The sequence below is a fragment of the Nicotiana attenuata genome, unplaced genomic scaffold, assembly GCF_001879085.1.
Source record: "Nicotiana attenuata strain UT unplaced genomic scaffold, NIATTr2, whole genome shotgun sequence".
NCBI lineage: Eukaryota > Viridiplantae > Streptophyta > Magnoliopsida > Solanales > Solanaceae > Nicotiana > Nicotiana attenuata.
In genome coordinates this window covers 124,186-142,681 of record NW_017670724.1, presented here as the reverse complement: position 1 = coordinate 142,681, position 18,496 = coordinate 124,186, and the positions used below count along the sequence as shown (strand labels likewise).

General features: G+C 36.0%; 1 protein-coding gene across 2 annotated transcripts; it reads right to left on the bottom strand.

Annotated features, from left to right (window-relative positions):
- Positions 1–871: 871 nt before the first annotated feature.
- On the bottom strand, positions 872–17,351 carry LOC109242691 (helicase-like transcription factor CHR28). 2 transcript variants are annotated; one of them, XM_019409536.1, is made up of 13 exons: positions 17,118–17,351; positions 16,475–16,601; positions 16,239–16,377; positions 16,001–16,159; positions 15,539–15,912; positions 14,748–14,819; positions 14,567–14,644; positions 13,571–14,474; positions 12,768–12,898; positions 8,671–8,892; positions 5,987–6,526; positions 1,676–1,885; positions 872–1,252 (listed from the first exon to the last, which is right to left on the bottom strand). In XM_019409536.1, the coding sequence occupies exons 2-13, from the start codon at positions 16,574–16,576 to the stop codon at positions 1,148–1,150; spliced, it is 3,036 nt and encodes a 1,011-aa protein (XP_019265081.1). In that variant the 5' UTR covers positions 16,577–16,601; positions 17,118–17,351; the 3' UTR covers positions 872–1,147. The 2 variants fall into 2 exon arrangements, with proteins under 2 accessions (XP_019265081.1, XP_019265082.1); XM_019409537.1 differs by lacking the exon at positions 16,475–16,601.
- Between the last annotated feature and the right edge of the window lie 1,145 nt (positions 17,352–18,496).

Here is an 18,496-nt window from a genome sequence, read left to right as displayed (position 1 = left end):
TTACGAATTTTGATACAAAACCAGTCCAAATCACCTCCAATCTTCCTCAAATTTTGTATATTGACTTATCTATATATTTTCAATGAATTTCAACTATACCCATTGAAAAAGTTCCTTTTTTGTTTAGATTTTTAGAATATTGTATAGATTTTTGTATTTCATCACCTTATTTGCTACCCCGTCCATGAAATTTCCTTTCCGTCTTGTATCTAATGTTGCTAATCACGCTTAAAAATATGGAAGGTGATTTTTGCATGTGATTCTTTGAGAGAAAGAACCCTATTATTTGGTTTTTCAATTTTTGTTGGCTAGTTTTGGTAAGTCTATGACTAATGGCTAGAGATTGGTAAGTTGAGATTTATTTGGGACATTTATGTAAGTTTCCCAAGAAAAATCCCAATGTTTTCTAGTTTGGATTAAAGGCAAACAAATTTTGATTGCTCAATGCTTGACAAGAGAATCTAAAATTTTACTAATTTTTCCCCTTTCTATTAGGAACATGCTCCTAATTTTATTGTAAATTTGTTGGTAGATAATTCAGTTCAATAAAACTGTTTCTTTGAATTTTTTTTTTTTTTAAAAAAAAAAGGAAGAAGAATCAATGTTGAGAACCCTCATTATCGCCAACTTATTAATGGTTAACCAAATATCTTCACAACCTGACAACGAAAGTGAAGTTTTGGGTTCTTTAAGCTCCTCTTATGTTCTTTTATTTCATTGAACAAATCACAAGTGAAAATTAAACCAAGCACAACCCACCTTAGCAGAAAATCAAAAGTCGAGCAGCACCCCCTTCCTCCGGCGTGATCATAAGAAGCTTTTTTTATACTGAGCATCTCATGATGATCAATAAGATGGTTCATATACATGATACGCAATGAACAATAAGATGATTCATATACATGATAAGCGAGTATATACAGAGACAAAATGAGCAGGGAAATAGGAAAATGCCTCTATGAGGCAACAAAATTGGAAGAATTACCAGTACAAATACATATCGGTCTCTCTATGATGAGCCTAGCAATTCTAATGACTTCAGTTGCATCTAAAATATCTCCCAGGTGGTGAGATCTACTACTCCCCTACATATGAACATTCTGCTAACTGGCTAAACGAACCAAATGCAGATAAAAAAAGCCCTTTCTTAGAGATTAAAGAGATATCTAAGATCTTCTACAGTTAGTCGACTAGCTGTGCCTCCACTTTGATCTTCACCAAAAGCGGATGCAACCATATTTCTTTTGTCCTCCTGAAATTATAAGATGATATTGAAATCTAAAAGATTAGGCATCGATGAACACTACACAAGGTGCACATAAGAGCCAAAGCTAATCACCATTCTGTGTTTTAACAGAGTCTCTGGAAGTGTTGATTTCAAATATGAAACAGAAAGCAAATTACAAAAGAACGGAGAGAAGATGGTTGCTGAATAGATACAAGGACAATAATCACAAGAATAACACAGTAAAAAAATAAGGACAGGATTTTAGAAGGCCAGGGAACAAAATCAGAACAAACTTATGCAGGGGGGGGGGGGGGNGGGGGGGGGGAGGAGAAAGTGAGATATAACGACTCGCCAAACATCATGCCAAAAAACTATGCGGTTCAACTAAAGAACATATAGAAAAAATGTGGGGCTGATCATTGATTGTGTATACAGTGAGAGGTTAACCTGGAGAGCTAGAATTCGATCTTCAACCGTGCCTTCAATTGTTAATCGAGACACAGTGACCACACGAGTTTGTCCTATTCTGTGAGCTCGATCAATAGCCTGATCTTCAGTAGTTGGATTCCACCAAAGGTCGAGAAGAATTACATGACAAGCTGCCACCATATTTAGGCCAAGATTTCCAGCTTTTAGTGACATCAACATGACAGTCACCTGCAAAAGAACTTACGCTTGAATTTGAAAATACAATAGGGTTCAAGGAGAAAGAAATGGTTAGATTGGGAAATCCAAAGTATGCAATTAAAAACTTCAAAACAAAGAAGCACTACCTTGCTGTACTGGTGCTCCAATGTGCTAAAGAAATGACTAAATGAAGCATAGTTATTAGTCCACACCACTCTATTTAAGTTTTATACTAACTGCGAACATGGTGCTAGAGAAGGTACTCCTTGTCGGTATAAAGACCAGTAGAAGGAAAAGGACATTCAAACTCTCTGAATGAATTGCATGTATGATAAGGGTATAGCAGGAAAAAAAATTCCTGAAGAAAAAACATACGTACAGACATCTCCTGAATGGTAAATGAATGTAAAATTATCTAGTAATGAACATATTCAAGGTTAGACCTATATCTTACCATCAAATAATAATCCTGAAGTCCTATAACAGTATTGCTAAATCATCATTTCTGAGCAGTTTACTAGGAAGAGGGTATATTCAAGGTTTTGCACCACTCAAGCATAAAGAAGAGAAAAACAAAAGCACCCCGCTAAAGTTTTGCACAAAACTAGCGAACGTTGATGTAAGATGAAAAGAACCTTACCCACTCGTTCCTCTCCCACAAGATTGCACGAAGTGTTAAATAAAAGGAAGAAAAATGAAATAAAAGATGAACCACGTTTTTGAAGCAAGAGCTTAGAAAAACGAATCACCAATGTTTATTTCCAGCATACTGAGCCCTTTAAATAGGCCTTACAATGTGAAAAATTGATGAGGTTAAGGCAAATTAATCCTAATTAAACCAGAATAAAAACAAGGTTACGAAAAACATATACTAACTAAAATAGGAAAAAGAATTCTAGTAGGAATGAAATACTAACTAACAATCCTAGTTGACTAGAACTACAAATATAATCCTACTAACACAAGAACCAAATTACTAGGAAACGGGAAATAAGAACTCCTAATCTTTATGGAGAAGAAAGCCTAATATTGAATGGATTCTAAGACTTCTTGAATTTCTTGGTTTCTTGGCCTTCTTGATCTTGCATCATTCTCCCCTGGTTCACAAAGAGTCCTCGAGTCTAACCGCTTCCGTAAATAGCGCAAGATTCGTTATAGTAAAGAATGGGGACCAAATACTCACCAAGTTTAAGTTACATTTTGTATGCTTATCACAGAGCAGCTTCGCGTTGTAAGAAAACTTTGCATTTGGTCGAACTACATCCCCTTTTCTAAGTTTCAAATTTCTACCAAGCCTTCACCATGTAATATTTCTATGTTGACTCTCAAACTTCAACTTACGATATGAAGTTAGTGGTGTCAAAACTTCATGGAACTTAACCAATTCTATGTCTAGCATTGAATTAAGCATGAAGATCAACGCTCTTCTTGGGAATGAAGATATCTTATTTCTCCAATATACCTCAAACTCTCTATCATCCACTTTTTTTTAGGTAATCCTTGTTCTTGTTCATGCATATTTTTATGGACTTTAAAATTAACGCAATATGCTACCTTATTTGGAATGATAGAGTCAACAATTATGTCAATATTGTGTTGAGCATCTCTGTAAGGCGGAAAGTCGATGACAAACATGGTTGGATACTCTAATGGATCGTCATAAAACTTTGGTGGTAAAGCCTCTAACTGTGGATCCAATGCATGGTCTTTGTTTCTTTGATAGGTCTTCATCAGTTTCATCCTCTTCACTCCCTTGAAATTTTGAATGTTTATCATATTGGGAATGGTGCCTCAGTACTCTTATGCCTTGCTTAGCTTCAACCTCTTCAGCTTGCTCAACCTTGCTCTATGCGGATGAATTGGTGGATATCGAAGTGGTAGACGTGGCGGCAGTACTGGTATGTTATATGGTGGAAGAGGTGGTGGTGGAGGTTGTAGGCGTTGTGATGGATATGGTGGCTAATTTGAAGCACCAATCGTCCAACTAATTCAGTCAGATTCGCCATTGATTCCTTCAAGCCATCTAGCTCCATTCAAAGCCATCTAGTTGCACTTTAATTTCTTCATTATCCCGTTCAAGGACTATAGTTCTTAATTTCTGAATTACAAATTTTAGCTCGATTGAGAGGATCCCACTTGTTTCTCTAGCGACATGATGGAAAATAGCAAATCAAGACTCGAAACCTGGAGCTTGTACTCTGATAACAAATTGATATACTTTCAAGGTTTTGCACATCTCTCAGGCACAAAGAAGAGAGAAAAACAAAACAAAAAAACCAGCTAAAGCTTTTCACAAAACTAACGAAAGTGTTCTTTAAACTCATATGAGAAGAATGTAGGATGAAAAGAACCTTACCCACTTGTTCCTCAATCCTGCAAGATTACACAAAGTGTTGAATAAAGGAAGAAGAACGAAATAAAAAATAAGTCACGTTTTTGAAGCAAGAGAATAACCAATGTTTATTTTCACAGCATATCGAGCCACTTAAATAGGCCTTATAATGAGTAAAATTGATGAGGTTAAGGATTACAATACTAATTAAACTAGAATAAGAATAAGGTTAAAAAAAATTATCCTTAACTAAAATAGGAAAAAGAATTCTAGTAGGAAAGGAATACCAACTAACACTCCTAGTTGACTAGAACTATAAGTATAATCCTATTAAACAAGAATCAAATTACTAGGAAACGGGAAATAAGAACTCCTTCTCTTTAACCTGTTATCTTGTTCAAAAAAAGACAACTCCTAATCTTGAATGGATTCTTGGACTTCTAGAATTTCTTGGTTTCTTGGCCTTCTTGATCTTGTATCAGTACTCCTTGTGAGTATAAAGAGAAGTTATGAGCCAACTAAATTTAAATTCTTACGTGACATGCAAGCATAACAATGGCATAGCTACAAACTATTTTAGAAAAAATAGAAGGTACTGATCTATCTAAGAGGTATATGGGCCTACAATTATCAAGCAATATCGCCCAAGAGGCATAACATGATTTCTTGTCGTATCCATATTTGAAAATGCCACTTCCTGTACTTCCACTTCTTTTTTCTTTTTGATTTGTAGTTAGATAAAGGTGGTGTCCAAGAGAACTTGTGCGCACCTCGACTATTCTACTTAGTACCTACATCTCCCACTATCAAGGTGTCCAAGAGAACTTGTGCGCACCTCAACTATTCTACTTAGTACCTACATCTCCCACTATCAAGGTGTTAGATAACTCTGCCGACCAAGACTTGGGAGATAGAAAAATCTCCAAGTGTTTTTTGTCTCCGGTTGAATATGAACTCTCGTCTCCAAGGTTTGCACCCACTTCAGTGGTTACTAGGCTACAGCCTTGGGTGTAGGAAGGCTAGGGAACATGGGATATCAATTTCTGGAGAGCCATACATCAATATAAAGGGAAGAGGTTGGGGATTTCTTTTTTGGATAAATAAGTTGAGATTTCTTATAGAAGAATATATCGATGTGTAGGGACAAATGAAGCAGACAAGATGATATGGAGGAATCAAAGGGGAAATCTTTCAAGGTGAACTTGTTTTTCAATGGAGTTCCTAGTAGGGAAGCATATTGGAATACAAAGGCATCAAAGAAAGCAGGTAAAACAAAAAAGAACCTAAGCAGTGCGAAATCTTATCGGCGGGTGATTTCAGAAGGAGAAAAACTAGAGAGTTGGCTGCTTGTGCAAGGAGTTTGGAGAAAATACAAATCACCTCCAATTGCATTGCAGCTCCATATCTATGGACCATGAATAGTGAATGAAGTCTGTCGAGTTGAAGGTTTAAACGATTGGCAAGTAAAAGAACGCAACTTGGAGGATCAGACCACCATGTCTTTTGGTTTATATGGATGGAAACAAATAGCATATTCTTTCCATAATAGCTAGACGACACTAGGAGTATTAGAAACATTCTTATTTCATCTAATGTTTATGGTCCGGACTCCCTTTTGAATAGAGAGCTGGGATAACTTAATAGGAGATTGTGGTTGAAATATAAATCCATACTGTTTTGTTTTCCATACACCATCTTGGTGTGATATTAATGAAACTTACAAAAGGAGAAAATATTGGCCATTTTGATATCTAAGAGATTGTAGCTACAACAAGTAAACATACAAGGAAAAGACCAACCTCAGGATTTGTGTTAAATTCTTTGACAGCCCTGTCTCTAGCAGCAAGAGACATTGTACCGTCAAGCCTCTCATACCGAAAACAAGACTGGTTCAAAGCACGCTCAACCAAGTTTAACATGCCTGTCCACTGAGAGAAGATAATGGTCTTTATTGGCCCCTTGTCTTGCGATTCTGAATCTGCTTTTCCCAAATTTGACGAATCGCCATTGCATTGAACCAAGATATCTGATTCTAAATAAGGACCCTTTGACTTAGAACATGAGTGAAGAATTTCAAGAGCAGCTTTTATTTTAGAAGAAATGTACTCATTTTCCATGATGGATTTCTCATCAAATTCAGACAAGCCGGAAGGATCACCATTTACATCATCTGATACACAATTTTTTAGGGTAGCTTTAGAATATACAGCCTCAGGACCAAGTTGCTCTTTGCATCCAAGTGCCGGACATGTATTATCTTCCCCAGTTAAATAATCTGATACACATTGATAGCAGAACACATGTTCACACATGGAGACAACTGCATCTTCGGGCACATCCTGGGGAAATAACAAAGTAGATATCAGACTAGTATGTACAACTATTGATAGTTGTACCATGACAAAGACCATAACTATAAAACAAACTAATAAAATAAATCGAAAGACGAGAAATGTGCTACTAGAGAGTGCAATGCAATGGTTATCTTCAACTGTAGCTATACATTCATAGCTAAAAGAGCTCAAATCAATCTAGATGCACATAAGGTATTCCACTTAATCTTCAGATTTATTCACATTTTCCTTTTACAAGGGGGGCAAAAGCACTTTTGACTTCAAATGCTTTGATGGATAGCAATTTGAAGCTTGTACATACCAGATATGACAGCTCACTGAATTTATTTTGTCTGTGGACTTATAGTTACACCATTGCTTAGCACTCATTAGTTGTACCTTTCAAGTTTTAAGCTATTTGGTTTGGGAGGCTCCAGTTTAGTCGGGGAGATATGGAGGAGGTAATGATAGGTTTTAGCTCACAACATGTCTCAAGGTCAATATAGACAGTTGAGTTCAGCTTGTCGATAAGGTAGTCATGATTGATGGGAGCGTACTAAATCTGAAGCATTTTGTTTTCAGACCAGATCAATCAATGTTTTCTTTCATTTTATTTTCCTATTCTCTTTGAATTCCTCAAAGCCCATAGAATCTTAACATTGGCCTTGGAGTAGCGGAATTCAGCCTAAGAGCGACAGAAATACACACCAGCTGCCTAGCTCTCTCCTTTCTCCTCTCTTCAGCACCCAAAATCCCTTTTTATCTAACCGATAAATCCCCGAGGGCTAGTGGCGGACAGTTTGAAACTCGGTGAATAATGGTCCGCCCCTACCCTTCTCCACTTACCAGGCGGCTTTTATCTGTGGCAGGGTTAGAGCCTGTGACATATACCTAACCTACACATCATGTAATGTGCTCTTACCACTAGACTAAAGCCTAGGGAGCATTCATCACCCAAACTCCCATGATCCTACTCTTTGTCCAATCGCCCAATTATTATCTTCTCCTACTTGTTTTATTTGTTGTCAAATTTAACATTTACAACCCAATCAAAAAAATAGAGAACTATGTAGCCTGTGTTCTATATAAAGCAGGCACAAATCTCAAGCAACAACTTTCAACCTTTGGAAAGAAGATGGAGTTGTTTGAGAGCTTGGATGGTCAGCTTGCACTTGAGATATACTGTTTTCACGTACAAATGGGGTGGGAGAGGAGGAAGAGAGATGCAGAAAAGGCAAGAGGAAAATGACCAGCTAAGCATGATATCTCAAGCCAACATACCATTGAAGAAGGGGGGAAAAGATGTAACAGTACCTTCTTCAGCAATAAAAGAGAGTTCGAGAGGCTGAACGTGTTTGAGACATGTCTCAAACACAATGAGGCTTATAAGAACCTAAATATTACATGAACTCTTGATAGCTCAAATAGATCATACATTGAAGTTTTATACAAGTGGATTGTAAGTGTTTTTATTTCATGTAGTATATCTTTTATTATAAGGCCAGTAATTTTATTAATAATGGAAAGATCTCCATATACAAGCTGTATACTAAAAATAGAGACCCTACATCAGAATGTGATTCTCTACAAACGACACCCGACCTTGTATACAAAATGAAACCACATGGGTGCACCAAAAGAAACTAGGAACGAGAGGCTACTCCTCAAATGTAAATAGTCATTCTCTATCCCCTCCGGAGCTCTCCTATTTCTTAGTAGTAAGTCTACTCAGATGATATTGCACAGTACCATAGCATGGTATTAAACAAGCTTTTGTTTCCTTTTCTCAATCTATTAAGTGAACAATTTTGCTGTCCAGATAAGGGGGAAAATGGAAAAGGTTCCCATGACATAACTTATTTCTTTAGGGCTTCTTACTAAATCCACTAACACATAAGCCGTTTGTACTCAAAGAAGACAAAGAAGAAGAAGACAACAGAATCCCATTCCACTACTGCAGTCATTTCATATCAACACAGACTCGATTGGAGGGGAATGCATGTAACATAGATAAGGACTATTTTCTTTCTAAGACTTCTACCTCAACTTGCAGTTGTACTCTTGCAAAATAGATAAATAATTCAAGAAATGAGAAGACCACAAACTCTACTCATTAGAAGCAAACAAGGATAATGACCAAGGAAACTTACATCGCATACGGAACATGTTACCAATGAAGTTTCCAATTGTTTCAAGAGATCCTCCACCATTTTCTTTGGGAGTTTCCTCGCCATCTCTGATGAAGCTCTTCCAACAGAATTGTAACTCTCCCTTTTGACAAGTTTTGGGTGGTCACAAGCCTGTCTAAGTCGTAGAAGCATCAATAAGATATTTGCATAGTTTTGCTTCACAGTTCCAGCTGCAGCATATGCCTGCAAGACGAGTACCTCTTTTATTAAAGATACACCACGAGAGCTAATGAAATCAGCCAAATAACAAAACATCAGAAGACTACTAGAAATCTCAAGCTGCTCTGGAGGTCAAAATTTTAACAATTGCTTCACAACTCAGAAAAGAACTGAAAGCTTAAGTCTTGAAAATGAAGTCTTCTCTATGTAATAGGATTCCGAAATCAAAACAAGGGAGGTGTGTTAAATTTTATCATGAGGATGAGACAAAGGCTTCTTTCTTCTCACATTTCCATAACCAGATGACATCACTTCATATTCCCCCATCTTCAATTTGATGTCATCTTATTCCTTTTTCTGGGCCCCCAGATATGTAGCATAGAAACATTTTGACCATATTGAACCAAATAAATGGACATTCAATTCCCCAAATATGAGTAGAATATAAACATAATGAAGATTACAGTTATGCTAATGTACATCTTTCGCCAGTTAATAATCATATATACTAAATACTTGATAAACAGCATATTTACATGCCGAATATCCAAATGCATTAAAATACGGTAGTCTATTAATTTTTACATGTCTAATATCCAAATGCATAAAAATATGGTACTCTATTATCTCACACGGATTGCACACATTCAGCAGTTTAATAAACCCCACTCTTGTATGTCCCCGGATGTCAACAAATCAAAAGGTGTATCATGTTACAGTCCTTCCCAGTGCATAAAGTATCGGGGGTTGCAGCTTCCTTGAAAAACTTGTGACGGTCAAGCAAAAGATAACATTATCGATCTGTCATGAGATGTAGCTACATTCAAGTTATAATACTACACTTTGTACACAACCACTTCACTAGCAGCCCCCCCGGGGGCAGCTTTAATAAATTTCAGTGTTTTTTTTATTCTCAAAGTAAAACGTCCGTATATATGGTTACTCTTTACATCTTCAGGAAAAGAAGATACCATTAGAGGTGTAGGACATGCTAAAGACAGATGAAACAAATTTTAGACGGTTAAAATGACCTTTTAGAAGATACCATTAGAGGTGTAGGACATGCTAAAGACAGATGAAACAAATTTTAGACGGTTAAAATGACCTTTTAAAAGTATGTGCACTTCATGAGCCTTTAGATCAGTCAAAAACTCAATTCAAAAACCACAACTTGAGAGCTCAGTTCACATAGCATAGCATGTATTACAAAACATATCCTTAGTATTCAGACTTCTGTTGAGCAGAAACTTAAAGACCATGACTAAAAATTGAATTTTAAGAAAATTGTCTATGCTATGTAAGCACTCCCCTTAGGGGTCGTTTGGTTACCGGTTAGAGTTATGCAGGTATTAGTTATACATGTATTAGTTATGCAGGTATTAGTTATGTATGTATTAGTTATGCAGGAATAAGTAATGCAGGTATTAGTTATGCAGGGATAAGTTATGCAAGGTTGAGTTATGTTGGGATTAGTTATGCATGGATTAATTATGCGGGGATTAGTTATGCGGTAGTTATATAAGGATTAGTAATATAAATGTAATATGAGTGTTATTTATTATTAGCTTACTTTATTTTTATTAAAATTGTTAGTACAGTTTAAATATATTTNTAATTTAAATTCATATTTTTTAATAACTTAATTGTACAAATTACTTACGTATGGGTTCCGGGCTCGATATTTTGAGGCCCAGTGGCACCAAACTATCATTAATAATCATATATTTTTTTATAATTTAAATTCATATTTTTTAATAACTTAATTGTACAAATTACTTACGTATGGGTTCCGGGCTCGATATTTGAGGCCCAGTGGCACCAAATTATCATTAATAATTATGTATTTTTTTATAATTTAAATTCATATTTTTTATAACTTAATTGTACAAATTACTTACTTATGGGTTCCGGGCTCCATATTTTGAGGCCCAGTGGCACCAAATTATCATTAATAATTATGTATTTTTTTATAATTGAAATTCATATTTTTTAATAACTTAATTGTATAAATTACTTACATATGGGTTCCGGGCTCCATATTTTGAGGATCGAAATACCAGTAATAGATACTAAAACAAAAGGAATTCTAAGCTAAAATACTACACATTACTACGCTACAAGGCTCTAAATTTTACTACGCTAAAAGGGTCTACGTTTTACTACGCCAAAAAGGTCTAGATTTTACTACGCTAAAAAATAATCTAAACTAAACATAAACAACAAATAAATTTAATTGCAAATAAAACACAACACGGCATGAAAGCACATATATATAAATGAGAATATTAACAGACAAATTTATTTGACAAATTTATATTTTTATATAAAACAGTAAAATTAAATTCGGATAAATTTAAGATGATAATTTCGAAAATAAAACCACAAACCGAAATAGAACACATACAAATCAAATAATATGCATTATTATAAAAGTTTCAACTTAAAATAAATCGAAATACCTCGATTTAGAATTTTCGGAAAGCAAATAGATCGAAAATTTGACTCCGAAAGCGTGAATCAACAATAACAAGAAGCTCTACTCGAGTGTGGGACCTACGTTCTTCAAGTTTTATGTGCCGGGGGACCCAAAAATTTTTTTTTTGTTTAATGGCGGACAGTGGGGGGACCAATTTTTGGAGTGGCGATTAGAATAATGGTGAAGAAGATGGAGGGTTTTTTACTGTCAGTGTATAACGCCGCTATTTCTGGCGTTATATATATTATGGTTACCTTTTTTTTTTTTACATCTATTTATGTGTTTTGAGTCCAAAATAGCAACATTTTGGTTCCGGACTCCTCCGCCCCGGACCCCTAGCTAGTAAGTAACTAGGCCAGGTACCCAGATGGAATTAAGAGCAAGCCGCAAGTGTAGTAATAAACAGCCATCCCAGGCTAGCTCAAAAGAAGCAACGACGCAGCAAAAGCAAAAGTTTGGTATAGCAGGAGAAAGAAGAAAGGAAAAAGTTAGGCAACTGAAGAATAAAGAAGTTGGGCAGCAAGCATTAATAACCGATCACTGGTAGTGATTCAACGAGAATTACTACCAGTCAGGCAGCCAATACTTCACAAACCTTCATCCTTGATCACCACCACCATCAGCTGTCATGCATGACTATTACTTTTAGGGGTCGTTTGGTTACCGGTTAGAGTTATGCAGGTATTAGTTATACATGTATTAGTTATGTAGGTATTAGTTATGTATATATTAGTTATGCAGGAATAAGTAATGCAGGTATTAGTTATGCAGGGATAAGTTATGCAAGGTTGAGTTATGTTGGGATTAGTTATGCATGGATTAATTATGCGGGGATTAGTTATGCGGTAGTTATATAAGGATTAGTAATATAAATGTAATATGAGTGTTATTTATTATTAGCTTACTTTATTTTTATTAAAATTGTTAGTACAGTTTAAATATATTTTTTTAAACAAAAAAATACAAGTTTGAATAAAGGGTATTCTTGTCATTTTGTGTTTTAATACAAGTATTACTAATTATGTATAAGTTATTCCACCTTCTACCTTGCATAAATAATACATAGATTCCCTCATAACTTATACATGTTTAGTTATGCGGAAAAGAAAATACATGAACCAAACATTGTATTATCAATGCTATATTTTATGTGAAAAAGAGGAAAAAACAACCAAACATTGTATAACTTATGCTAGCTTCTACGTGGAGATTATTCTTCCCCCTTCTTTTAACCAAACAATGTATAAAGTTATCCTACATTTAATACATAGATAACTCCTCTCTAACCGGCTACCAAACGACCCCTTAAGTTATTGGGAGAAAGGTCACAAAAAAGGATGATGTGATGCAGTGAATCTTTCTTTTCATCAATAATTGTCAGGTTTGACACATATCGGGCTAAAAGAGACAGACAGTGAGGCACCTTAAACTGCGATCGCGATTCAGCTTCTAATTTGTTATAGAAAGCTCGTTCCTCGGCAGAGAAAGCCACCTTCTTCAACTGTATAGTTTTTGGTGGTAAGGTTATAATTGGCTCACCGTCAATCAGTGTACCTAAATCAGTAACGTTGACATAATCAGACAGATAAATATATCTGTCGAAGATGTAGCTAGAAAGTGTATTAACAGACTTAATGAGCACATGAGAGTGAGTGAGGTTTTAACAAATTCAAAAGCTCATTTATTGAACAAAGGAATATTAACCCATTCAGACATGCATACCTGCACCACATAGATGCACGGTAAGGTAAAATAAAATTGTGATCGAGAAAAAATGAATACTGGAAAGCTGCTACAGCATCAAGATCACTTTCTCAATAGTTAGTACTGAACACTTTTTGGAGTTTATTAGCTCTCATGTCCTAGATTGAGACATTGTATAGGGGCTAGCAACTCACTTTTGTTTTTTGTATATCTACTTATTGTAAGTAGCTTCTTGTACTCTTGCATCTTCTTGATGCCTTTTAATACAACAATTTATTTCATCAAAACAAAAAAAAGATCACTCAGTGATCCAGAGAGGAAAACTTGATGGGAGACTATTTAGTAAATAAAAATTTGCTGATGCAACCAGTGTTAGCAGGCAAGGGCATAAAGACGTAAAATACTTTAAAAAGCCAAGGAAGAAGCCCGATCAAAAGGCTTAAATCCCATGATGCTTTCATTTTTGCAGTTTCATTTGCAAAACTACGACTAAAAGAACAATAAGGAGAAGACAAAGGTTACCTTTTGTTCGTCGCAACATTATGGCCCTCAAAATCGCTTGAAGCTTTTTATACCCATTAATTGAGTTTATAGCTATTGGAAACTTAATTTGGCTGCAAAATGATTTATATTCAGCATAGGGATCATATCTCAGAAATCTGAAGTAGCTGAATAACTCATCAATGGCATTTTGTATCGGCGTTCCAGATAAGCACCACCTTCGTTTTGCTCTGAGGCTGCAGCATGCTCTAGCTACTTGTGTTCTATGATTCTTTATTGTCTGGGCTTCATCTAAAATCACCCTAAACCAACTGACTTTTGCAAGACCACCACAATTAGGATCAAAGTCATCTGCATCAAATCCTTTTCTGCCCTTTTTTCCCTTCTTATTAAGAGATGGCTTTTTCCGCTTCTTACTTGAAGTGAAGTCAGAAGATATTCCGAATCGTTCTCCATTTTTCTGGTCATCGTCATCCTCTTCAACTAAAGCTTGCTTAGGAACTTCATTTGTCACAATGGCATATGTAGTTAGAACCACGTCATATTTTGCCAATTCCACCGGATCCTTAGTCCTATTGCCTCCATGATAGATTAAAATAGATAGACTTGCTTCATCCGTTACTTTCTCCTCCAGTTCCCGAGCCCATTGTCGAAGAACACTTGCTGGGCAAACTACCAAAGTACCGGCTGCTGGCCTCCTACGACGAAACCCCTTTATAGAAGTTCTTGTATCTGGAATCACCTCAACACCATCTGTCTCTCTACGCTGGTTTATTTCCTGAGAAGTAGGAGCAACATTTTCATCATCATCATCCAAATTCAAGGCTTCAGCTTTAATATCATCCAGATCTTTCTCTTTAGACTTATCTTGAGCTGACCTCTGCATCTGTATGAGGGCAATCATTGAAATAGTCTTACCAAGACCCTGTAGCATACCAGAAAAAAAAAACATGATGAATACCAACAGAGATGCAAGAAGAAGCTAAGCAGAATAAGGCAAACGGCATTATACTCGACCTGATCATCAGCCAGAATACCGCCCGAACAATGAACACTACCAGTTTCTTTTTGAAGTGTCCACGCCAAAGCAATTCTCTTGAGGAGGAAAAATGGTAGTTAGAAAGCATGCTATAAAAAATAAAAAGAAGACACATTAATAACAAGAAATAAAAAGATATTTTAAGTAGCACAAGTAGACCTGGTGTCTTAGGAGAGAAACTGACAAAAGACCATCTGGCAGACGAGCCTCTACCTTAGGTTGGTTTAAATCCTGCAAGAGAAGGACATTAGTACGTTCAATTATAAGCTGGGTGAACATACAAGAGATGCCACCTCTGGAGGCTCATTGTGTGTTTGAAACAATTTTAAGGGGAAAGTATCCCTCCTCACACCTAATCATGTTCCAGCATATCCACAAAGTACAGCAATCAGATACACGTTATGTCTTCCCTAGAGGATAAAACATACATCTTTTGAGAGGTGGGATAGAACAAATATTCTAAGAATTCATTCACATAATTTCCCAGATAAATCGATATCTTTACACCGCACTTGAAAATCCCTGCTCCTTTTCCCTAGAACTGAAAAGATCTAATGATAGACATTGAAATTAAATTAAAAAAATTCCTGGTCAGGTCAATAATGTCATGAAGTTTTTGAATAAAAGAAGGAAATTACAGAAAGGAAACCAAATCCTACCAGAAACTGAAAGATAAACATTTCAGTTTCGTCCAACAGACAAAACAATAGGGCATTCGCAAGAAACAACCACTGTGTTCTACACTAGCTTTGTTCTGTTCAACTGTATAGTTTCAGGTATACAGAATAATTAATTCATAAAATGAAAGGGATATCCATCGGTCCATTATGCAGAGGAGGGAATAGTGAAGACATTCTGATTTGACGGAGATAAAAGGTATGCATGAAGTTCCTGGATTGTGCAATAAAATACAACATTTACAGATCACAAGAAAGGGCACAAACAAGTACCTGCAGAGCAGCTTGAAAGATCAGTCTCTCATCAGCTGCTGCAGCTCTGTCTTCACCTTTCGCAGGGTAATGTAAGGGATCATTTACACTGGTATGCTGAACACCTGAAGTGGACCTTTTGTGCATCAAAGACGGAGGTAACACTCTGTTTCCTTTATTTTCGTAGAGAACCAACTCACTATGGTTGCCCCTGTTGAAACTGTCTTTCCAGTAGTTATCACCAGCACTGCTCGAACTTGCCCATGCAGATTGGTATGATCTTTCATGAGATTGACGAGCCTGACTGAAACCTATATCCTCTACTGAGCCAGAAGGATAAAAAGATGTTGGAAGTGTACGCTTTAAAGTTTGTTGTGGAAAATGCTTCCCATTATCTGCATCAGACACAAATGTTTTCTTTTTCAATAAACAGTCCTGTGAAAACTACTGCTGCCTTTAATGCTTGTGGCAGACCATTATTACCATTCCCAGAAGAATACTTGGAATTCCCGTCTCTAATTGCTCGTGAACTTGATGGTCCACTGTCATCAGTAATATTATGATAGTTGAAGGAGCTTCCATTCTTGTTGTTGTTGTTGGAGGAGCTTCCATTAGGATAAATTGTTCTTTTGGGCGAGCTATCTGACATTGTTCCAAGGTCTAAGTTATAGACAAGTTCACCATAACTTTGTGCAGGGAAGAGAAAAAGGTCATTCTTTACCTGTTGCCCATGGTGGAAGGATTCGAGAAATGGCAGAATCCCTGAGAGGTGAATCATCTTTGTAGTTGTCTATTTCACGCAAATCCGAATCATCCGAAGAGATACTAATTGCATCCATTGGAGAGAATATAGAACCAAACTGAACTCAAACAACAATATGGCAACGTCAAAAAAAGATCATAAACCAGGCACTCAAATAATTCATAACTAGATTCAATGGTAAACTATTCCTTTACCGGATGGGAGCGATGTCTTAAAAGCAAGTTAATAACCAGATTACAGAAGAAGGTACGAGTATACTCTAGAAAACCACCAACAGGATCCACATGGTCACGCATCTAAGTGAATAGCATCAAACCAATCCTATTGTCAAAAAAGGTAAACATGGAAATTGAACAACATAAACTTCACAAAAAACTGAAACACGGGGGAAAAAAGAGTAATAAGGGTTTCCATCGTGCAACTTTAGAAAATGCAATGATGCAGTAGACATGAGCCATGCATGGAGGAAATAGACATGAAGACAACTTTTTTCTCGGATACAAACTATGATAAATAACTCAAGATAGTAGTGCTAACCTTCCACATTCAACAAAAAAATCAAAAACGAGAAAAATAGATTGGTGTCGCAGAAAACGAGAATTTCTTTGAGTAAACTTAAAGAGAAAGAAGGAAACAACTCCTCAAATTCAGAGCAAAAACAGTAAACATTCAACTTAAAACTGGAGAAATCGGATTGATACAAATCGAACCAAGAAAACTCAACAAGACTGGTCTTTATTACACATTTTGAAATACCCATTGGGCAAAGAAGCAAATTTTAAGCCAACCCACACACTCAAAAGCAAACTAACAGAAAGGTAGAGTGCAATATAATACCTAGTGTCTGTCTCTGACACAAATTGAGGATCGTCACAAGTAATTCCTCTTCTTTTGTCTTCTATCTACTCGAAGCCCTAATTGGGTCAGAGGCGGAGAGAACAACCGACCAAGGGGAGAGAGAGAGTGCGTGTGTGGGGAGGCGAGGTGGGAGTAGCTTTTGTTTGGCTTAAAGAGAGTACATCCCCTCGTACTTTGGGAGTTTGCTTAAACATGTACGCCCCCAGGTCAGTCACACTACTTTTTAGCTATAATATAATTGCTCCTCAGAAGAAAAAAAAGAGAATTTTAGGAGATTTTAGATTTCCTTAACAGTATATGTACTACAAAATCCTTGTTCACTTTCTATTACATTTGCCAGATTCTACTTAGCTGAGGCAAGTGTCTAGTGAGTCCACCCGTGCTTAGTGATGGAAATTTTTATATTTATATATATATATATATATATATATATATATATATATATCATAATACTATATTATAAGTGTGAAGAATTTTAGGTGAAGTTAATTTACAAATTTATCCATAAAAATTGAGTGACAATTTTACCGTTCAATCAACTATTATTCAAGTAACTTATTTGTACAGAGATGTAAAAATACATTCTAATAAAAACAACAAAAAATGAAAAGTTAAATTAAAAACAAATTAATGTGGGACATTAAAATGACCAGGTTTACCAAGGCTTTTGGTTTTCCCGAAATAATGTATCTAAGCTTAGAGTAATCATGATAATATTGCTAAAAATATGAATTCTAATGTAAATATAGAACCTATTGTTCAATTCCATCATTTATGTTGGTATACTGAGCCATCAACGATTATTTCGTTAATTGAATTAATTGCAATGTGAAGAGTCGGAATAAATTTTGTATTGCAAATAGTTCACCAAGAAGCTTCAACCAATCTACTTCCGTTCCCTCAGAGAATTGAGAAACATATTCCAAAAAAATTTCTTGCAATTTAAAATATAATCTTGAGATCAAAGAGTACATGGCAAACAAGACTTTTCATTTGTCTCTGGTGATTTGTCGAGAGTAAAGATGGAATTGATTATGTGTTACTTCCTAATAGAGGATTTATGACGTTCCTCTTTACCATCACAAGGCTTGTGGCAAATGGCAAATCTGTAGATGAGGAGGCGTTTGAGAAGTGAAATATGAAGGTTGTATTCATTCTTTCCCATATAGGGCAAGGTGATCGAAATATTTGAGAGATTCTACTATATAACACATTTTGGTTCGATGGCTTAAGGCTTCCAGGGATATGAAAATCGAGGTATTTGGTATTCAGCTTGACTCATAGAGAGAATTTAGGATTAATTGCATATCCCTTCTTGATTGAAATTTGTTAGTAAGCCATGCGGTTGAACTTTTTAT